This window comes from Anolis carolinensis, chromosome 6 (assembly GCF_035594765.1).
Source record: "Anolis carolinensis isolate JA03-04 chromosome 6, rAnoCar3.1.pri, whole genome shotgun sequence".
Classification (NCBI taxonomy): domain Eukaryota; kingdom Metazoa; phylum Chordata; class Lepidosauria; order Squamata; family Dactyloidae; genus Anolis; species Anolis carolinensis.
In genome coordinates this window covers 91,001,845-91,025,819 of record NC_085846.1, presented here as the reverse complement: position 1 = coordinate 91,025,819, position 23,975 = coordinate 91,001,845, and the positions used below count along the sequence as shown (strand labels likewise).

Genomic DNA, 23,975 nt, shown 5'->3' with positions numbered 1-23,975 from the left:
GAATTGTTTGAACTAAATAACAAAAGTAAGTAGTATGTATTAATAGTTGTCAATTTTACTAAGCCAATAAACACTTTGTACAATTGTATTAATGTTACCCAATACTTGCAGACCCTACCACCAGATGAAGACTATAAGTAGTCGAAACCTGTTGTGGATCGGAGGTCTACTCCTCTTTTATGAAGAAACAAGAAAATAAACAAGAGAGTTTACTCCATTGTGAATGTAACTAGTACCATTCATCATACTGTGAATGCAACAGTATGATTGTCATTTGTAACCATTTATCTGAAATTTATATTCATTTATTGTGCATAATACAATGTTTAATGATATTTAATACATTGTTATTATTCCATTAGTGGACACTTGTGTGTTCAAGCCCTTGGGAACCCATTTTTTCTTATAGTACTTTCCAAGCTATGTGTGAAATACTGTCTGAATTCCTCGAACGCTTAGTGACAGACACAGCTCACCAAGCTGATCTTGAACAGCTATTATGCAAAGTGCTGTCTGTATGAATTAGGCGGTACACTTTGAACATGAAGCAAAATCAATTCATTATGATTTTCTAGAAGAAGATCCTGTTGACTTTTTAAGTTTATCCCTCCCAGTATCAAGACATTATATATATCTTGCTGTGACAGTTTGAAAACTTGAGAAAGTTTGGAGAGGTGGCATTTTTGATGGCTGATCTCCCTTGGATGGACTAGGAAAAACTGAATTTAGGTTGAAAATGTTAGTGTGCTGTTTTAGTCAGAGTGCACTGGATTACAGATGTGTAGTCTGTATATTGTATATTGGAGGGGAAAACAAATAGGCCATTTTAAGCCACGGGAGGCTGTGAATCTTCTGATTCAGATCTTCTGAGACAGGATATATGTGGGAACAGGACATAACTACAGTTTTTATTCCCACAATTAATCATCATTATTATTTTTTTAAAAGAAACTTGCTTTATTACACAGTAGGTTCACATATTTTATTCCCAGGAGCTGGTCCTGGTCCTAGAAGATCTACGTGTCCATAGAGATTCATTATGACATTCCTTCCTGTTAGAACTTCCCAAACATGGAGTTGCAAATGCGATCACTCTTTAGGATGGAGTGGAATGTTGAATGGAACGAGGACTCTGAGAAACCAGGTCGCTTCTGAAAGCTTGAGAACAACGGGTGCAAATGAAGACAGATGTGTCCCCACTGGTGTCATTGAAAGCACTGAAGGAATCATTTAAGAAAGGAAATAAGATTCTGCAAATTTTATACACAGATGCATAATTTTTTCCAAAAATTAGAAATGTTGCTTCTTTTGGATGACAGCTCTCAGATTACCATGGCCGGTGACATGTTTTAGCCAGTGTGTGGAGAATATGAGAGTTGTAGTCTAAAACAGTATTTTATTCTATGCGGTGTTTTCTTCATTGATTGGCTTTTGGCATTGGTTTAAAAACAGAATTAAGCATTTGTTACATTTCTTTTTCTCCCCTCTTTTTAACAACTTCAATAGCAACCTTTTATAATGAATTTGCGAATTGGGACCAACCAGCAATTAACATTTGTGGGGTTGCTGACAGAGTAATTGAGCCTTTGATGTGTAATATTTTCAGTAACATTGTTCCAGGACAGCATTTGAAATTATGTGTCAGTTGTAACTAGAAATGCTGACAATTGCAGTTCAACAATATTGGGAAGGCAAAAGGGGGCATGGAGTTATCTAGAATTTGTACAAGCTAAGATACATGAGGAATCGACTAAGTTAGACTACTTTTCAATAATCTAAAGATAAACACCATACATCACACTATAGTGGCAAACACACAGAGTAGATGAACCATATGGTTTTGAAAATGGCATTCATAACCATTTGGAGATCATAATCTTTTGGAAAAGTTTGAGAAGAGCCAAATACCTGTTTGAGTAGAATCTTCTCATCTCTATATATAAAAGGGTAATGAAATTTCGGCCTAGGACAAAACAACAAAACTACACATCCCAGAAACACTAAACTTGTCAGCACAATCCCTCATCCATGCCTCTACGTTCATACAACAAAAAGAAAAGACAAATAAAGTCCTAATTAGAGGGAGAGGAATAATTTGTTTTTATCCAATTGCTGCCAGTTAGAAGGCTAAGCTCCACCCACTTAGTCTCTTAGCAACCCACTCACCCCAGGGGACAGGCAGAGTTAGGCCTCACTTAGGCCTCTTCCACACTGCCTATAAAATACAGATTAGCAGATTTGAACTGGATTATATGGCAGTGTAGACTCAAGGCCCTTCCACACAGCTATATAACCCATTTATAATGGACTTAATGTCAGGAGAAAACCTTTACTCGGGCAAAGCTAGTCTATATATATAAAAGGATAATGGCGTCGCTCCACCGGGCAAAACAACAAAACTAAAGGCCCCCCAACCTAGAAAATTGGCAACACAACCCCTGATCCACGTCTCTACGTTCTTAAGCTCAACAAAGGATCCCCCCCTCAAACAGGGAGACACCCACTCTTTGAAGGTCCAAACCCATTCGGTACTCATCAGTCTCTCATCTCAAAACACAAAATAAAGAGCAACACTCTGAAAATAAAGGAATTCAATCCAGGAAACAATCAGGGCCACCTAACACCTCCCAACAAAGGATTTCCCCCCCTCTAAGACACGGTAACACCTAAAAAAAGCCACAGCAACGCGTGGCTGGGCACAACTAGTATGATATAAAACCAGATGTAATATTCAAGGCAATTTGGCTTTCAGTTGTTAGACTGATAACCTGTCTCTGATCTGTTTGGAACAGAGAATATGCCAGTGCATAAAACTAGTGCATAAATCAGAAATGTTTTTCAGTTGCCCAAAAATACATCTGCTCTCCCATAAAACAACTAGTTTTATACTACGCACTCAAGAGACAAAAATGAAGTAGGCTTTGGTAAAATAACATATTTGGTTTACTAACAACTTCATTTGTTCAGCATAACACAGTTTATAGCTTATCCATCCAGTTTCAGATATGTTTGACATAGTGTCTCTGTGCAGATGACACAGGGCATCTTTCTTTTACTCAACAGTAGGTGTTTGCTCTTAGCAGTCCAAAGTCTAAGAAAAATCTGAGGTCTAAAATTGAGTCTGTGATCTGAGCAGTCTTAGATCAGATCATGTGGTCTGCAGCCCTTCCCACAACTTCTCAGGAAACATAGAGCAAAAGAAGCTGCATACCAGAATGTACATATAAAATAGTAAGTGAACAGAATAATAGATTAGCAAATTACTAGAGGAGGCGTGAAGATGATTGTAATTTCCAACATATGCCTCCTTAGTCCACCATCCAGGTACCAGCTGTTGGTGGGCAACTTTACAGTCCCTCTTCTTTATGTTTAGACCAGTCTGAAAAGAATTTGCCCTTCAAATAGAATACACTTTTAAGCAGAAGACTGTCATCTGACCACCTTTCAAAAAGTGGTGACTGGAAGGGTGGCTCTGGTCTATGTTTTAGTCTGAATTAAAAGGACTGTATCTGAACCTATTTGAGGGATAGGGTTCAACACCTTTGATAGCTCCTTTTAAAGTCTCATCTAAAATCCCAAGTGGAGACTCCACATCATTGACATGGAAGCCACCAGCTGCCACTTCTTTTAAATGAAGGACTATCTTCTTCAAAGAAATGCAGAAAGTCTCAACTGCCACAAAATGTTTGCAGAGTCTGGACCTGCCATCTGTCTGAAGAGGTCTACTGCTCTCAGGATATGGCTCTTCGGACCACATATTGCATGCCTCTCAACCCCTGAGGGTTTTTTTCGTGTCAGGAGCGACTCGAGAAACTGCAAGTCGCTTCTGGAGTGAGAGAATTGGCCGTCTGCAAGGACGTTACCCAGGGGACGCCCGGATGTTTTGATGTTTTACCATCCTTGTGGGAGGCTTCTCTCGAGTCCCCGCATGGAGCTGGAGCTGATAGAGGGTGCTCATCCGCGCTCTCCCCTGAGGTAGGGCTAACCTTGTTTCTCTTTGAGTGAAATCTTTACCTTCAATCCAGGGAGTCCTTCTCCAGGGGGACCACGTTCACCTTGCACACCCTCAGGACCACGTGGACCCTGAGTTTGAAAGGAAAAAAACCTAGTTTACATGCTGTGATGAAAAGCTCCCTAAGGGCTTCAGCTCTCATGTGCAGCCCTCTATGAGGACAAGAATTGCTCCCCTGTGTTGTGGAATACTTTCTATATACAATCAATCAATACATCAATTTGTACTCTGCCCTTTCCCCAACACTGGGACTCAAGACTGTTTGAAGTTTTAAACATACAGGTAAAAGCAGGCTAAAATCCCTCTGGCTTTTTTAGCTGCCGCATGACATTGTTGGCTCATGTTTAACTTATTGTCCATGAGGATTCCAAGATCTTTTTCACACATACTGCTGTCGAGCCAAGCATTCCCCATTCTTTATCTTTGCGTTACATTTTTTTCTGCCTAAGTGGAGTATCTTGCATTTGTATCTCTTGAAGTTCATTTTGTTAGTTTTGGCCCATCTCTTTAATCTGTTAAGATCATTTTGAATTCTATTCCTGTCTTTTGGAGTATTGGCTATCCCTCCCAATTTTGTGTTGTCTGAAAACTTGATGATCGCGCCTTCTAACCCTTCATCTAAGTTATTAATAAAGATGTTGAACAGAACCGGGCCCAGGACGGAACCCTGTGGCACTCCACTCGTCACTTCTTTCCAGTCCTTCAAATAGACTCAGTATGACATATGTTGGGTTTTATAAGTCATAGGTACACAAACTGAAATTATATAAGTAATCAAAATAGTTAGTTACATCAGAAATTATGATCATGATGTAACTTAGTTATGTTTCTTCTGCTGAAAAGGAAATTCATTACAAAGCATTATTTGTAACACATTACTTCCAATCAGGAACATAATTTGCATATGTTCAGCACATGCTGAGTGAATCCATGAATAAATCCACTGTATTTCAATCAGCCACATCCTAAAACTCTTACAGTATCAAACCCCTTCCAGAATTTGAACAATTTACTTACTGTTAAACCAGGCTCGCCAATTCCAGTTGGCCCAGGAAACCCAATTCTTCCTTCCTGACCTCTATCACCCTTGTGAAAGAAAGAAAGAAAAAATTAGAGAAAATATTTTATTACCCTTCTAAGTACATTTTTAAAGTTGAGGGCAGAAAAGAATAAGTCAATGCATGTTTTAGCCTACTTAATATTGTGTCCTACATATAATTTTATTTATTTAATCATTATTATAAGCAGTTATTGTGACATGCAAAAAAAAGGTAATGTCGGGTTTAAGAATGACCCTGTTGGTTCAGATTCTTTTTAAAAAAATGCAATATGAGTCACAATGAAAGAAAATTTAATACTGTTTACATCTATTTTGTTCCTTTCATTTAATTGCTTGAACAAGATTTTGATGGATCCAACACACCCTCATAAAAGAAAAAGAAACTCTTAAATGTTTGTGTACATGACATTTATTAATTTACCCCAAGGACTGGAATTAACTTGAGATATTTGGTTGCTTGTGGAAAAGAACAACATGACTTCCACCCATTCTATGTATGGAAGTTGACTAGACTGTCTACTGCATTTTCTTCAACACTGGCTGTTGGCAGTACATTTCACTGCACCTAGAGGCCAAAGGCCCAGGAGCTACAGCAAAGAGCTCTTTCTTCCAGTGCTGACACCTCACTAATATCTGTCATCCGCGGCAACAAAAACATCCATAACTTCTAATGTTTCGTAGTTGAAAACCAGGACATGAATGGTCAAGTAACCTCAGAGGGTGTGTTTTGACTTGCTGTTAAGGTACAAGGGCGCCAGATCAGCTCCATGGCCATCATACAAAGTACAGAGTGGATCCAGCATAATTGCACTCAGTATATCATTTACAATTTGTGGAATCTAATTTCACAATAGAAGAAAATAATTTGACCTTCAGAATTATAGGTAAAATTGGCATCAGTCCTTTATCTGGGCCATAGTTGCCATGAATGGGCCACAGATGTTGACCTTTGCACCTTCTTACTATTTCTTTTAGGGACCTCATCCTCTATTGTGTGAAATGTGATATGTACTTTGAGAATAGATAGCAAGAGTTGGGAATTTGAATTAAAAATTTTTTTATTACAAATCCCCAAACCCTTCAGACAGCTTTTACAGAGTTCTGGGTAGAGTTAGGGCACTTCTACACAGACACTATAATCGAGTATGGAAGTGGATTAAAACAAACTGGTTTCACTGTGCAGCACCTACACCAGTGGTGCCCAACCTTTGGTCCTCCAGGTGTTTGAGATTCCAACTCCCAGAAGCTCTGGCTAGATTGTCATGGCCAAGAATTCTGGGAGCTGAAGTCCAAAACACTTGACTAACCAAGGATTAGGTATCATTGGCAAACACCTCTGGAACTGGTTGGTGGCCATGGTATCTGCTGATTGCAGATGGAAACTAGACCCAGGAATCACAGTTTCTGTTGCTAGATATCCTCTGGAAAATGTGTTTTTTTCTCTTAATCCACCCACTGAGATGCACTGCAGACAATTAGAGTATATCCTGGTTTCAAGCACTGTATGGGATATACTCTGATTGGCTGCAGCATAAATTATCTGGTTTTTAAAACATGCTGTTTCTGATTTGATGTATGCTGCAGCATGCATTCGGGGTGTACGTTTTGATAACATCCCACTCTGGCATCGAACTGCATAATATTGTCTGGTAGAACCTCCCTAGGTCTTTTCTATGAACAACAGTTGTTGCAGTTAAGCTATTTCAAAATTTCTCACAGTGTTTATGAATAAACAGAAAATAGATAATTTAAGACAGGGATGAACAGCTTGTGCTATTCCAATTGTTTTTGGACTTCAACTCTCACCATTCCTCACCATTGTCTACTGGGGTTTAGGATTGATAGAACTCACAGTTCAAAAATGTTTGGAGGATACACGTTTTCCTCTCTGATTTAAGATCACAACATAAAACAATCCCACACCATGCACTATTCACTGATTTCAAGGTGTACAGACACCATGAGGTAGGTTTCATACATTACCTTTGGTCCTGGATATCCAATTCCAGGGACTCCTGCAGGACCATACGGTCCTGATGGACCAGGCTCACCCTAAAAGAAACAAGAGGAAACAACAGAAAACATTTGAAGGATAAGTTTGAGGTCCCAAGGGTTACTGTTCATAACAATATTGACTCAATCCCTGATCATTTCGTTGACTTTCAAAAAGAAGCATTGAAGAAACTGGCTCAGTTCTTTTACAAGCATGAATTCTACTGCCCTAATACAGCCATTAAGTCTCCCATACCTCACCTCATTAGGTTTATTTCACACAACAGTGTGAACCCTTTGGCTTTCCAGATACTTTGGACTAAACAGCCCATAATCCTTAGTTACATTCAGAATGGACTACTGTAATGCACTCTACGTGGGGCTGCCTTTGAAGAGAGCTCAGAAACTGCAGTTAGTGCAAAGGTCAGCAGCCAGATTACTAGCTGGGGCTTGCTTTAGGGAGCATACCACACTCCTTTTAAAGTAGCTTCACTGGTTTCTGACAAGTTTCCGGGAAAATTATTATCTATAAAGCCCAGAGGCGGTTCAACCACCAGATGAGGTAGGCTTTTGCCTGTGGGGCCATCTTCCTGGGGACGCTGTCGAGGCCCGGGGAGGATGGCGCCACCCCCGCTTCCTTCTTCTCCTTTCTGAGCCTTCCCGCAGGGGGTGGGGCCATGCGGGGGGCAGGGCAGCGCAGGGGGCGAGGTCATGCAGGGGGCAGGGCTGCACAGGGGGTGGGGCTGCGTGGTGTGCAAGGCGGGGGCAGGGCCAGGCCATGCGGCGGGGTGTGAGGGGCAGGGCCAGGCTGCGCAGAGGAAAGGCCCAGCCAGGCTGGCTGAGCCTTCCTGCCATGGCCCTCATGGCCTGGCCCCGCCTCCCGTGCTGTGCGGCCTGACCCCGCCGCCGTGCCGTGCCGCGCGGCCCCGCCCCGTGATGACTGCCCCACCCCTGTGCCGCATGGCCCCACCCCGACACCACCTGGTCCCGCTCCTGCACGGCCCCACCCCTCGTGTGCCCTCCCGCACCATGTGGCCCCACCCCCCGCACTGTGGGGGGGGTGCCAAAATTACCTTTGCCTACTACAGAAAATTACCTAAGGACGGCTCTGATAAAGCTTCATGTCCAGTCTATCTCCAAGACCGCATCTCCTTCTATGAACTGCCTCGGGTCTTAAAGATCTCCTGGGGAGGCCCTTCTCTCAGTCCCACTATCTTCTCAAGTATGGTTGGTGGGAATGAAAGAGAGGGCCTTCTCAGTGATGGCCCCCCGGCATGGGAATACCCTCCCTAGAGAGATTAGATTAGCCCCCACTCTCCAAGCCTTTTGGGCTAGTTTAAAAAAATGGCTCTTTAGACAGGCCTTTGACCTGGTGTAATCTATGGTCAGACTCAAAGATCTACCTGATTGCTTTGATCTGCAACTTCAGATAGCCAGTCTTATTAGCAGGTTCTACTGCATTTTAGGAATCTTACAATTTTTAATGGATGGGATTTTATGTGTGTTATGGGTGTTGTTTTTAAATTAATGTTGTTGTTTATATGCTTTTGTACTGTCTGTTTATATGCAGCACTTTGAGGTGCTTCTGTGAGCCTTCCTGAGTCCCTCCAAAGGAATTGGTGGTGGGGTATAAATAAAAATATATTATTATTATTATAATCCCTTACTATTTACTATCATGAATGGATATTTGGGAAGGTGATGTTCAAAATATCTGGAAGACCAACTATTCCCCATTGCTGAGTAATATTATTTTTAAATTTGAGATCAATTTTTCATTCTTTATTTCAGCTTCTGGGGAGAATAGTGGACAAATATTTCTTGCGATCACTCTGCAGTGAAGTGAGCTTTCACAGTGAAAGCACCTGTCAGAGGGACCTCTGGCTGATAAACTTTTCCTGGATTAAAGGGAGAATGAGATATATGAGTTTTCCTACTATGCTTTAGTGCTGAAGAAGTCAATGCTTTGATGGAGATTATTAACAAGAAATCTCTTTTTCTCATCAGCAGGAATAAAATATGAGTTGCCAAGAATAACATGTAAGTTAATACATGTCTGCTTCCTAATTTTTTTGGCAGTATTTCTACGATGTCAGAGTTCATGAAAAGAATTCCTATTAAAAACAACACAAATATTCCAAATGAAGAAGATATTCTCTCAAAATTTTTCTCCTCTGGCCAAGGATGTCTCATTCAGATAATATCTCATTTCAGGAGTTAGGCAAAGGAACTCATATTGCAAAAAGGGTTTAAAGGGCCATTTGACAAATTGATAAAAAGAAAAGGCATTCTGAATATCATCAAGCCAAAATAATGATATAGCATCATCATCACCTTATAAAGGTCTTGATTCCTTCAACACTTTGCTGTTAAGAAGAGCAAATGTTCGTCAAAGCAGGTGCTAACTGGGTGTATAGTACAGTGGCTCTTGGCCTTTGGTCTTCCAGGTATTTTGGAGTTCAATTCCCAGAAGCCCCAGCCAGCATGCCCAGTGGCTAGGGATTCTGGGATGTGAATTCCCAGACAGCTGGAACTTAAATGATTCAGAAGGAATGGCATACATGTAAAAAAAAAAAAAGAGTAAATCTTAGGAATTTCTTTTTGCTCTCCATAAGGCAACTTTTTCTGCAGAAGGGTAATTCTAAAATAGCACACAGTGAAGCAGACACACAGGGGAAATATTCACCGCTACTGCATCTGAATAGAAAAAGGGTAAGACCAAATTAGCAAATGCTGCATAGAGAAGCCTGATGTTTGGGAAAGTAACCTTTTGACTGAGGAAATCTGGAACTGATAATATCAGAGCTCTGAGTGGCCTTTAATAGTTTTTATTGACTTTATTTGATGGATACGTCTTGCATTTCATCTTGTGCTGCCCACCACTAAATTTTGGAATTGTTGATCTTCCTACCCCTCCCCCCCCCCAATGAAAATTGCCATGTGGGATACTTCTATTTAGGGTTCTAACAGAACCAGTTAGAATCTAGATAGTTTTTTCTACTTCTGCAAACCTTGCAGTTTCTCAGAGGATGCTAATACATTATTTTTGTACATGAAATGAGCCACTTTAAATACATAAGATGCATGCTCAGAGAATGAATTTCAGATTAGTACAATCAACAAGACAAGAGTTCATTTGTAGCATCCCTTTTAAACTGCTTGTATCACAAAAATGATTTTTAAAGACTGTTTGATGGAGATACAATACACCCACAGATGGAAATTGTAATATGTTGAACTGTGTCTTGGCACAATCCAGTGTTTAGGTGACAATTACTATTAGGATAACTTTGAGACTTCTATTTCTTTCCCTTCTTTTGGCTCTTTATTTCTTCATAAAACGTAGATTGATAGCCTTTCAAAGAGAAATCAGTCCTTTGTAAAACAGGATAACTGTACAAGCTATTCCAGTGCTGGCTTTTCTCCTTCAAAGAGGCATCTGTTGGATTAACAATTCCAATATTTTTTTGCAATAGAAGTACAAAGTAAAGCTCACTGTTGTTTTGGTACAATATTCATGGAATTTCTCTCCGGTGTCTACCTGATGTGAGGATCTATGATATTAATATTAGGCTTCACTGAGTGGAAATTTTTCAAAAGCCAACATCTGAAATCTTTCAAGTGACACAGGGATTTTCACTTTGTGTTGGAATTTGATGTTTTCATACAGAGCTGCTTTCCACGCACAAAAAAAATACCTGTTTTCCAAAGAACTTGTGTAAGAAATCATCTAGAATGTCTAATGCAGTGGAACATTGCCTAATCTACAATGTTGGACCTACCATTATCTGGACGAGTATTTCTATGTACATATATGCTTGGGCGGCATGTAGAACAGCCAACCCGTAAAAATTCATCCACGTTTTGGATTTCCCCTCTTCCCGGCTATATAAAATGCATTTAATTAGTCTCTTTCAAGTAACTCTTGGACTTCTACCAGTTTTCAGCAGCTGTTAATGCAACTAATCTATACATAGCTACAGAAATTATCCAGCATTAAGCTTGGCAAAATAAGAATGCAATGCTTCTTGCAGTCCTCAACCCACTCTCAGATATGTATAAACTCATTTTTCTTATGTAAGCTAACTAAAAGGAAATTTGTTGTTTTGTGCCTTCATATAATCTCCTCAATGGAGGTTATCTAGTTAGAACAGTAGTTCTCAACCTGGGGTCCCCAGATGTTTTTGGCCCACAACTCCCAGAAATCCCAGCCAGTTTACCAGCTTCTGGGAGTTGAAGGCCAAAAACATCTGGGGACCCCAGGTTGAGAACCACTGAGCTAGAACATCCCCAGTAGATAGCTGTTCAGCCTCTTTTCAAAAACATACAGAGAAGGAGACTTCATCATCTCTCTGTGGGCAATTGCTTCCATTGCTAAACTGCTCCCACTGTCAAGAAGTTCCTTCTAATGTTCAATCCAAATGTATCCTCCTAAAAGTTAAAACCATTAAACTTAGTTCTCTTCTAAGTTCTTCAGCTGAGAACAAGCCTGCACACTCCTCTTCATGGCAGCCTTTGAGTTATTAAAGGAGTGAAAGCATGTCACACCTTAGTCTTCGCTTCACCAAACTAAAAATGCCCGGATCCTTCAATCTCCTCATATGTTTTATTCTCCACATTTGCCTTTCTCAGAACCTGCTCCAATTATTCTTATTCTTCTTAAAAATTAGGCACGCAGAACTGAATGTAATACTGTGGTTCTCAACCTGTGGGTCCCCAGATATTTTGGTCTTCAACTCCCAGAAATCCTAACAGCTAGTAAACTGCTCTAGATATATAGAGAAACATCTCTTGTATTATATCTATGGTAAAGAAAGAGCTACATTTTACTCTGTTTTTTGCTTCCTGACTTCACAAAACTACAATTCAGGGCACAGGTTCTATCAGGCTTTAGCAGATATATGTCTTAGTTATCAGGTGTCAAGTCAAGACCAAATGGACAATGTTTATGCAAAATCAGAGCCCAAGGACCTCATCACATGGAGGTCCTTAAGCCAGGGGACATCGGGGGGGATCAGTTGGACAGTGGGGCAAATTTGTTGGTCAGCTGGGGAAATGGTTGTTAAGCCCACCATATCATCTGCATCGCACCTTCACCCAGCACATGGAGAGCCCAGCCTGGCTCTCTCTCCCCCTCCCCCGCACTTTCCTCAGCTTAATAATAATAATAATAATAATAATAATAATAATAATAATAATAATAAAATTTATTTATACCCCGCCACCATCTCCCCAACGGGGACTCGGGGCGGCTTACATGGGGCCATGCCCAGAACAATACAATATAACAAAATATAGTAGAACAACAAATCATAGCACATTAAACAACACAATAAAAGAAAATATACACTACATTAAACAAGATCAAAAGAACAATAAAACCAAGGGCGGGCCACATGAACACTAGATTAATGAATAAGAACATGGACCACCCATGTCCTCAGGACTCTGTCCTATGATGCTGCCAGGATGGAACCACACCAGAAGTCGCTTTGTGTCATGTGATGGGCTCCATCCCGGCTTCGTCCTTGTAGCATCCTAGGATGGGGCAAAAGTCCCATGTAATGAGATTATAAGAGGCAAGAAACTGAACACAGTCAGGACAGGAGCAAGAACTATGTTTCAGGAGAAATGGTTTCTCATCTCCATTACACTTCTCACCTTTTCTTAAATGTCAGACCTGATTTTACTGACTATCTTTATTACTCTTGTTTTTTTTTTAATTCCACCCTGCCTTTCTCCCAAAAGGGACCCAAAGTGGCTCATAGCATACATTACAACAAAGTACAACAACGACTAAGTCATTGTCCAAATTGTGCAAGGTGGTACAAGTTAAGGAAAAATCTGAAACAATATTTGCTTGGTTGATATTATTTTTAGCACTAAGTTTTAAATTTCCCAGAATGACTAATAGGAGATATCTATGGCTGTCAATCTGTCAACCTAGCAGTTCGAAAACATGCCAATGTGAGTAGATCAATAGGTACCGCTCCGGCGGGAAGGTAACGGCGCTCCATGCAGTCATGCTGGCCACATGACCTTGGAGGTGTCTACGGACAACGCCGGGTCTTCAGCTTAGAAATGGAGATGAGCACCAACCCCAGAGTCAGACATGACTGGACTTAACATCAGGGGAAACCTTTACCTTTACCGTTATGGCTGTCAATATGCCCTTGTTCAACAAAAAGTGGATTTACCCCAAAGGTATAAAATTGTGCAGCTGCTTTATCCAATGCATAGAGATACCAACAGAAAGTCCTGGCACAAGGCATTCTAAAGGTATACCATAATATTCTCCTTCTTCATTGGAAAACTAGCTCCAGTTTCTATTAATCTCCTTTAATTCATCTCTCTTTGAGCAACACATCAGAGGCCCTAGCAACTGTATCTGGTTAGCTGCCATTATCTTGAGAACAAGCTTGTTATTTATACGCTTGGAAGAAAAAGTAACTGTCATATATAAATAACTGCTGGACTTTGAATTCATTCACAAGTGTCTGGAAATCTCAAAATTTATAAAGAGGAGATGAATGTCCTATAAAGATAACAGAATTTGGAGAGGCTGCTAAGTCTGCCATAGCACTCGCATAAAAAAGGCACTGACCTTTATTAGCTGAATGGACATTTATTGAGCTGTACAGAACTATTCATTTGGGCAACTCATTCAGCTTCATTTTTCCAAAATGTAAAAGGTGCCAAGAGGCAAGCTTCACTTTAAAATCTGCTAATTAAAACAGATGACTCCTGTATTGTATTTGATTCTAGAGGGTAAACAATGGAGTTGCAGGAATACAAAGACATTATAGTTCTTTGCTGAGTGTGAAAATATTTCACAAAGAAACTGATTTGTCATTTAGATCCAAATGTACTTTACAAAATCTAGTAAGCAAAAAATTCTGTTGATTAATTAACTTGTGTTTTGACAGATTAATTGCTTCAATAACTAAAGTATTTATAAAGGACTTCTGAAGATGATTTATATCAACAATTAAACTGAAAGACAAAACCAATAATAATATCAATTTATAAAAAGTGTTTAAAGATAAATTTATTCTGTCCTATGATTTTACAAATGAGAAGTTGTCACAGTAAGAATTTGTGCCTGAGTTTTCTTATTTATTATTTATTTATATTTACCATATTTATATCCCGCCTTTCTCTACCCCGAGGGGGACTCAAGGTGGCTTACAAATGGCACTTGTGCAGTGCCTTGGGCATAAAAACACAAACATGAAGTAAAAATATTAAAAATTGATACCGACATAGAAACATAATTAAAATACATTCCAATATAAGACACATCATCCATCATTCTTGTTTTCCTTCCCCCTAAAAACCTGGCATCAAAAATCTGAGTATCACGGAAGATGCCCCAAACTAGTTAAACATAACAACTTGGCTATGTTGAATTGTATTTTATATTTATATTTTATTCTATGCCACCCAAAGACCTTTGGATATTAGCATTTTTAACATTTTTGTAAGCTGCCTTGATTTCCACACTAGGAGAAAGCTGGGATATATTCATTGGAAAGATAGAAACTAGATTTTGATAAAAAATAAAAGAAAACGAATTCATTAAAATTCATTAAAAATGGAGGAATTGACCTGGGTTACACCTAAATTTTTCGCATTTTCTTGCTTCTCTAGTGATGCAGTCACATCTTCTAGAAATGCCTCTTTGGTCAATGCTTGTTCTCTAAGGTGGTTTCTAGAAAGCGAATTAAGGGTCAGGCTACACCCAATGTTAAAAACATCTTTGAATCCCATGATAGTGATTTTCATTTGCTCGTACTTTGAAGTAACTGCTGCTGATCTACTTCTGGGAAGTGCATCCACCTAATTTTTCGTGAACACTCCTTTGCTTTGAACTAGTAATTATCTTTAGCATTTTTGGAGAGGTGGTCTGGAAGGACTGCTTTAGGGAGGAGATGACAGAGCAGGCATGGGCAAACCTTGGCCCTCCAGGTGTTTTGGACTTCAACTCCCACAATTCCTAACAGCCGAGGGGATATTAGGAACTGTAGGAGTTGAAGTCCAAAACACCCGGAGGGCCAAAGTTTGTCCATGCCTCTGATAAAGGAATCCACCTCCACCAATCCCATTGTCCATGCCTGAGGATCCTGTCCATCTCATGGAGAAGAACTTGAAGATTCTGCTAATGAATGGTGTCCTATTCCACTCCACTCTTGGGCCGGAGGCCACAGATTTCACGAGTATGAGTATTTAAAAAATGGAAAACAAAGAATGAGAAAAATCAAGGCAAGGAAAAGCTATGGGCGAAGCCAAAATTCCAACAACTTTTACTGTCACAAATGTTTTCCGCATATAAAGAGTCTTCAAATGTTCTGTTGCCTCAGAAACAAGGCCAAGATGTTTCACATAATACACACCCACATACAATGCAATAGAAGCTGCATTCATGAGACCTCCTGTGACTTGCAATTAAATGCAAAATAGCATCACTAACTCCAGCCCCTACATAGACAAATATTTAGCTCTTTGATGCTCAAACAAATTACTAGTGGTTGGGAAACACCTACATTTACCATCATTTTGGCTGAAGGAATTCAATATAACAGAATCAAATGTGCACAGTGAGATATCCAGTGATATTTTCTCTTCTAAATACAACACACATGCACCCCTTGTTCCATCTTGAGTTCTTTTATAAGCACACAAAAACTTTAAAACTATTTGTGATACTGCATAAGACATCTGTTTTAAAGGTAGGAAAACTGAAAGCCTTCCAAAACACATAAAAGCCCTTTGTGATGACTGTTAACACCATTGCTTTTCATTTTAAACATTTTACAATGTTTTACCTCTATGGAGCCCTGGGAGCTTCATGGCTCCTCAAATGCTAATTCAAGCTTACTAATTACAACATTCACACTTTCTTTAAACAGACAAGGGTTCTTTCTCCCACCCTGGATATTCCATAGGTGTGTGTGTGTATGTATGTGTGTGTGTGTGTGTATATATATATATATATACATACACACACACACATACTCCACTTGCTTCACTGCCAACAGAATCTCTGAAGAAGCCAGCCACAGATGCAGGCAAAACATTAGGAGAGAATGCTGCTGGAACATGGCCATACAGCCCGAAAAACTCACAGCAGTATTTATTTATTTATTTATTTATTTACAGTATTTATATTCCGCCCTTCTCATCCCGAAGGGGACTCAGGGTGGATCATATTACACATATAAGGCAAACATTCAATGCCTTGACATAGAACAAAGACAGAAGACAAACGCAGGCTCCGAGCTGGCCTCGAACTCATGACCTCTTGGTCAGAGTGATTGGTCTCAGCTGGCTGCAGCTGGCTGCTCACCAGCTTGCACCACAGCCCAGGCCTTATTAGGGTATATTTATAAGCCGAAATATATGGGCTGAGTTTTGTTTACCCCTATTCCAGAGACTATTTGGGGACATTGCAGAGCACAATCATTTTTCAGTAAATATTTTGGGGATCTAGAGGCAGCTTCTCTATCGCTGACCTATATACATGCACACTAAATAAAAGATCCTCACTCTGAGTGGCAATCATCCTACAGTTTAAAGAACAACTTATAAGCAGAACGAGAATAAATATTACCCAAAACAGCTCAACAAATTGAGCATGTCTAATTGGTGGTAGGGGAGAAAAAACTAGGTAGAAGAGGGGATGAAATGGCATCTCCTGGAAGATCTTCTGGCTGGTGTCCTGGCACCCAGAACAAGAGCACTCTACCCTGCAATATTTTGTTATGCAGCCCCTTGGTAAAATTATGTATTACACATGGCTTACCTTACTTCCTTGAATGCCCTTTGGACCAGGATCACCAGGAGGTCCACCGATTCCCTTGAGGAAAATAAAAAAGGAAGAACTTTGAGGAGTGAACATTTTTGGTTATTTAAGTATGGCTTTTTGCACAATGCCCATCATAAGAAGTAACCTGTAAAATATTTATGTATGAATCTTTGCATTAAGGAGAAGGCAGGATTGCATAAAATAATTATATTCAGTGATGGAGCTATGTACATTAATTAATGTGTAATTACAAAATCTTTCCTTGTTGACTTCTTATTGAGGACCTCTTTTGTAAATGCTGCCAGGCTGTGGAATTCCCTTTCTAAGTTGGCTTGGCTCTCTACTTCCCTTGGTAGACAAAGGCTTTTTTATTTAAGCTGACTTTTGACAAATTGCTGGCTTCTAACCAGTGTTTTATTATGTCTTTAGAATTGATGAGCTTCTAAATTCAGTTTAATTCAAACAGATTCTAATATTACACTTTATTTAATTACTTTTTTTACATTTATGTTGCTATATATACCTGTTTTTTAAATTACTTATTATCTGCCCAGTTTAGAGACATGAAAGAAGCCTCCCATCAGGATGGTAACACATCCAGGCATCCCCTGGGCAACGTAGAATCATAGAATAGTAGAGTTGGAAGAGACCTCATGGGCCATCCAGACCAACCCCCTGCCAAGAAGCAGGAAATTGCATTCAAAGCACCCCCAACAGATGGCCATCCAGCCTCTGTTTAAAAGCCTCCAAAGAGATGGCCAATTCTCTCACACCAGAAGCGACTTGCAGTATGTTCTCAAGTCCCTTCTGACACAATTTTAAAACTGCCCAGTTTTCCAGTTTGGGGAGAAAGGCAGAATATTGTTAGAAGAAGTAACCTTATCATGCCGCCTATAGTCTGCCAGTTTATCTGTCTAAGCATTTAGGTATAGCATGTATTCAGGTTATTTCCTATTTGTTGGGCTTAACCACACCATTTCCTTGCAGCGGTTTATTTGCAACTATTCTGACTTTGTATTTTTTTTTTAATTTGCAGTTCTCTTCCCCCCACCCCCTCTCTATTCCATGTTTGAAGAACATATGTTACTAAGCCATTCACCATGAGATGTTATGAAATATTTAGTATATGTAAATGAACTGACTTTATGTTCAGCCTGCAGAAGAGAAGGTATGCTTAGCCTGCAAAAGAAAATGTTTAAATATTTGAAAGGATGTAATAAGGAAGAAGGAGAGTTCTTGTTTTCTGCTGAATTTGGAGCAATGGGTTCGAATTACAGGAAAGGAGATTCCAGCTGAACATTAGGAAAAACTTCCTGACCATGAGAGCTGTTCAACAGTGGAATTCACTGTCTCAGAGTGTGGTGGAGGTTCCTTTTTTGACAGCTTTTAAACAGAAGCTGGATGGCTATCTGTCAGGGGTATTTTGATTGTGCTTTTCCTGAATGGTTGGATGGGATGGAATGTGTGGCCTCAAAACTCTATGATTCATATATTTCTGTAAAGAAGACTGAGCTTCCTTTATTCCTCGGCTAGATTCTGTGAGGGTGAGGAGCAGGCCTGTTTGTTGCTCACCTTCCTCTTGCAAATACTAATTTCTCAATTACCACTATTTTCCACATTCCCTAACAGACAGAAATGAAATAAAAACTTACTCCCAGCTTCGCTCTCTCCCTTCCTGACCTGGATGGAGTAACAACAATATAAAAACAGCACACAGGGCATAGGCACCAGAAGAGGTCTATGAAATTGTTTCTATATTATGACACTATGTTAACCATTCTGGGAAATCCCTGTTTAGGTTTCCCATGTCACATCACCAGAGAAGTTCAGTAGCAATACAGCTGGCCACCATGGGAACCCCTCTTATCAGGGAAAGATCCATGCTGAAAAACTCTACATTTTTCTGTTGGTATAAAACTAAAGAATTGGCAAAATAAGAAGGGCAGTAGTCAGCAGTTCCACCGAGACAACAAAAATGTTCTCACAATTCTTCTGAAACAAACATCTGTAGCTGCTGAAAATAAAACTGAACATAATTAAGTGATACAAGATTGACAACAGTTTCCCTTGAGAACGCAAAGTTTTAAAATAAGATTGGAGAGGGAACCCCACAAGTATGATAAAAATAATTGCCCGTGTTGTCTGGGAGATGCTGGGTGCGATAGTCCCCAAAATTGTTTATCCAAACTTTGTTCCTGATACAAAAAGCAACACATGTCAAAGGAGGAGAATCTACAAACCTTCTTCCTAATAACTAATTTAATTGAGTTTCTTGGGGTTTTTTTTTTTCATGTCAGGAGCAACCGGAGTTGCTTCTGGAGTGAGAGAATTGGCCGTCTGCAAGGACGTTGCCCAGGGGACGCCCGGATGTTTTGATGTTTTTACCATCCTTGTGGGAGGCTTCTCTCATGTCCCCGCATGGAGCTGGAGCTGATAGAGGGAGCTCATCCACACTCTCCCCAGGTGGGATTCGAACCTGGCAGCTTTCAGGTCAGCAATCCAACCTTCAAGTCACTTAGTCCACTACGCCATCTGGGGATGCGGGGTTTGTTATGCATTCTTAAGAGATACAGTCTAGGCACTGGGAAAGCCCACTGAGGTAAAATAAAATTTATGCTTAATGGATAACATTTTCTATACCTTGTCTTTTAAAAAAATGTGCAGGAAGATCCAATTGCTATATTCTGATGACAAGGCAATCAGAAGAGAAATCTCTCCGTCATGCAGGTACAGGACATAGTTTTTAAAAAGCTCCCATTGCTTCCAACTGGAACTTTTTATAAGGTGTATATGTATATTTGGGGTGATTATGGTTAGGAAAAGAAAAGTTAAACCACTCTCTTTCATACTGCTCTCAGGTTAACAAACTCATTCATCTGTTCTAATTAATAGTGGGAAACGTAAGTTCAAACTCTTTGCTATAATTTATGTGTAAAGCATACCCTCCAACTGTCCTGATTTGACAGGAACAGCCCTAATCTTCTGTTGTGCCATTTTAGCTGCTTTTAAAATATCCCAGTTTATCTCTCCTCCTCCCATTTCCCCCTTTTGTCCTCAGTTTATTTCATTGTTGCAAATGGTGTTTGTATCCAATTGTTTGCATCCAATTAACTCATCAGTAGAAGGGGACAGAATTCTATTCCCTGTCACTCAGGCAAATGCAAGTTACTGCAGCCTCTCCTACTTCTGTGTTGTATGTTCTTCCACACTAATAAATTTTGCCATCTTGACCACACTCATTTTGCTTGACTACTTGAAATATTGGAGGATATGGTGACATGTAGTTTGGCCCCAGGAAGTAAGCCAATATAATTAATTCATTGCAAGCTCAAGGGCACTGAACACATTACTGATGTAAAACAAACTTACCTGGGGGCCTCTTGGTCCCTTTGGCCCAAAGGGGCCTTCTGTTCCCTATTCAATACAAAGAGAAAGATGTAACAATTCATTGTAAGTTGAATTACACTTCCTGAGACATTTTAAGCTCTCTACACTATCATTATGTTGTTGTTGCTGCTGCTGTGTACATTCAAGTTATTTCCAACTTAGGACCAACCTAGTATGAACTTTTTATGGGGTCTTTGAGCTCAAGAATATATTACCCACCCAAGATCTCCCAATGAGTTTCCATAGTAGAGCAGAAATTAGAACTCAGTTCTCCAAAGTTATAAACCAACGCTCAAACCATGGCTTGTACTTAATTGTACTTACAGGTAAAACTCAGTGATTCTCAACCTGTGGGTCCCCAGGTGTTTGGCCTACAATTCCCAGAAATCCCAGGCAGTTTACCAGCTGTTAGGATTTCTGCGACTTGAAGGCCAAAACAACTGGGGAGCCACAGGTTGAGAACCACTGCTCTAACTGAAGAAAGTACCAATTATCACCGATATTATTTTCAACCACAATCCTGTTAGGTGACATAAATACTACCCCAGCAGGCTGTGGATACTGTGACAGGAGATTTTAAAAAGTGTTTTCTCTCTCTTGAAGGCTACAACGTCTTCTGTTGATCCTTTGCTGCCTGTAAAAAGTGCTTTACCACAGCATAATAACAAACTTTTGACACAGATATAATATAACAGGGCTCTTGTTTAGTGTTTTTCAATCACAGTTAAGCATTTTGCCTGCCTTTCATCAGAATTGATAGTTTGTCCAATTCAGAAGCTTAAGTAAACACATGTCAAATTGCAGTAACCTTTCAAACAAAGAGGTGGGTTGAACAAAATGTGAGATCTCTTGGCATGTCTTATAGTCTTTTTTGCTTTTTAATGGCGTGTTAGGGTGTTTATTAGAGATGCTAAATCTCAATCCACCAAGCCTTGACAGATTTCAAGAGCAACGAAAGAGTTTTTCGCCATGTAGCTTCAAAATACTGGAATCCAAAGAGCATAATGGTGGCTGTACAGTTGCAGAATTTCACTCCTGGGTGTAAAGTTTTTACTTCAGCCAGTACTACTATTAAGAGAAGATTCTATAAAAAATAAGCTTGCATGTGTCTGCATGTAGGGACGACTGTCTACCAACTGTCTGTATAACAAACAAACAAAAACCAAATAATGCAAATATATACATTTAAGCTTGTTCTTTGTACATTTAGTACATATTGATCCACACCCAATATGAAGTAGGGATTTAAAAAATATCTTTGTATTTGAGCTACTATGAATGGAATGATCTACCCAATGCTGTGATCGCTCTTCAGGGAAAGACACATTTCTAAGCAATGGGAAACACTAGTAAACACTGCTGAATACTATGCAATAAATCTTGGGAGTTTTAAAGTTGTGCCAGGACACACAGCAAGCAATTATACAATTGGGCTGATCCTTCTAGACAGTAAATGTGCTTCTGAATTTTGGCACTGTGTGCTTTTTTGTTTTTTTGCTCTATGCTTCTGTTATGTGTTCTCCATGTCTGGTCATTTTCCACTGGCATGATCCCGGCCTCTTTAAAAAAGGAGTTTTGTTGTACTTTTGGCAATGAGATCTCATCTTCTTTTTCAAGTGGGAATCCTGTGGGTGATGAGAACTTTGGCCTGTTCAGAGGTTTCTTCGGGTTCTTAATCCATTAGGGATTTTAATCCTTTGCAGATGTTCAATGAATTTCCCTTCCTTGTCCTCAATTTTTTTTCCAAAAAAAATGCCTGACAAAGCTCTTTTTTGCATTTTTACAATCTTGACATATGGTTTCTATGTCCATTTTTTCTTTCCATCTTAACTGCCAGCTGCTAACCAATTTGCTTTTATCTTAACACACATTTCCTACTACTTCTTCCCCAGCTGCTCCATAAACAGACAGACCTATAAGAATGTGTTTAAAGTGTTGTAATTCATAGGGACTTCATTTTGATTTAAGAAATTACACCATTTTAGCACCAGTTCTATTTCTTGTTATCCACTATAGTCAGCGACAGCACTTGGGCTGCACAAAGCAAGTAAGACTAGATTATCAACAAGCTTCCATAATAACTGAAGGAGGTCAATGGCAGCTTTGAGAAAGTTGGGAGCATTTTGAGAGGTAGGGCTTCTCATCTTGTATATTATGGTGGACAAATGTGACCCTCCATAAAATTTTGGACCGTAATGTATTATTATTAATTAATTTATTTATTACAATATTTATATACTGCCCTTCTCACCCAATAGGGGACTCAGGGCGGCTTACAATAAAACACATATATAAAAATTGTACAATACATTGTGAATCAATTAAAAAGTTATTAAATTACATCAGACATTCATAAAAACACTTATAAAATACGGATGGGCATGTTCCAAGTTTAAAAGACTAGGTCTAATTCCCATAATCCTTCACCATTGTCCATGCTGACTAGGACTGCTGGGATTTGTAAGACAGAAAAAACCTCTTGAGGATCACAGTTGTCCACACATGGTATATACCAAAGATGGAGATACTTTAGGTTTGCAGAAGTTACTTTTGCTTTTCTCTATAATCTTGAGGTCCATCAGTCCATTGTTGTCATAGTTGTGTTTGCTGTCAAGTGACGTCACGTTATGACTTATAGCAATCCTATGAATGAGAGATCTGCAAGAGCTCCAACCATTAACTGTTCTACTAAGGTAGTGGTTTTCAACCTAGGGTCCCCAGATGATTTTGGCCTTCAACTCCCAGAAATCCTAATAGCTGGTAAACTGGCTGGGATTTCTGGGAGTTGTGGACCAAAAACATCTGAGAACTACTGTACTAAGGTTTTGTACATTCTGTTCTTAACTGTGAGTCATTTGTAAGATAAATGTTTGTAACTCTGAAACTGCCTGTACACCATCTCATGATATGTCCAAAGTACAACAGCCTGTTTAGCCAATTTCACTGCTAAGGGTTGACTCATTGTGTATTTTATCTTTTTAGTTGTCCATGTTTAGACTGAATTGATTTTCTTCCTGTCAGCTTTCTTCAGTGTCCAGCTATAGCACACATGCATAGTGATCAAAAACACTGTGACATATTTATCAGTCATTGCCCGATGCAAAATAATAATTCAGGAAAATGAAGATCAATATGAAACAGCATGCCCTTGACCAATAATGTGTTTTCACAGAACATGAACACAAAGAGGAAGTTGTGTAAACTCGGTTGAACTTACTCTGTCTCCTTTTAGGCCCGGTGTTCCACATTCTCCTCTATCACCCTGCAAAAATAGAGCATTTTTAAAATGACATGTCCCATCATGCAGTTAGAGGAGGGAATAAATAGTTTTAATGACCTGTCTGACCTCTTTGGCTGAATCTTCCTCACCAGGTTTATTTGATTTTGTCTCATACTCCTGTATTATTCTCTCTAACTCATTTAGGCCACTTCAGACCTTCAGTTGCCACTTTTGAATTTGAACTGTGTTTTTCCTGGTCACAGTACTGTTTGCTTCTGAACCCATGCAAATCCAGTATCATCCACTGTCATTATTCAGAAGTTTATTTTCTTTGTTCTCTCTTTACAGTTCTATTGTGTCTTTACAATCTCTATTTCTTCAATGCATTTCCCTTTCTAAATACTTAGCTATGTTATTGATAAACTACTTAGTATGATATTCAAAAGTATTAGTTAATCACCTTACCTTGTCTCCTTTGTAGCCAAGACTTCCCTGTAAG

At 39.5% G+C, this 23,975-nt stretch overlaps 1 protein-coding gene across 2 annotated transcripts in view; it reads right to left on the bottom strand.

Annotated features, from left to right (window-relative positions):
• Positions 1-23,975, bottom strand: part of col28a1 (collagen type XXVIII alpha 1 chain) — a 59,393-nt gene that overhangs the window by 24,347 nt on the left and 11,071 nt on the right. For both annotated transcript variants that reach the window (XM_062983681.1, XM_062983682.1), the window contains exons 8-14: positions 23,942-23,968; positions 23,474-23,518; positions 20,239-20,283; positions 16,867-16,920; positions 7,056-7,124; positions 5,030-5,098; positions 4,015-4,083 (exon numbers count right to left, since the gene is read on the bottom strand). In XM_062983681.1, the coding sequence (XP_062839751.1) occupies positions 4,015-4,083; positions 5,030-5,098; positions 7,056-7,124; positions 16,867-16,920; positions 20,239-20,283; positions 23,474-23,518; positions 23,942-23,968 (378 nt within the window). The remainder of the gene's footprint in view (positions 1-4,014; positions 4,084-5,029; positions 5,099-7,055; positions 7,125-16,866; positions 16,921-20,238; positions 20,284-23,473; positions 23,519-23,941; positions 23,969-23,975) is intronic.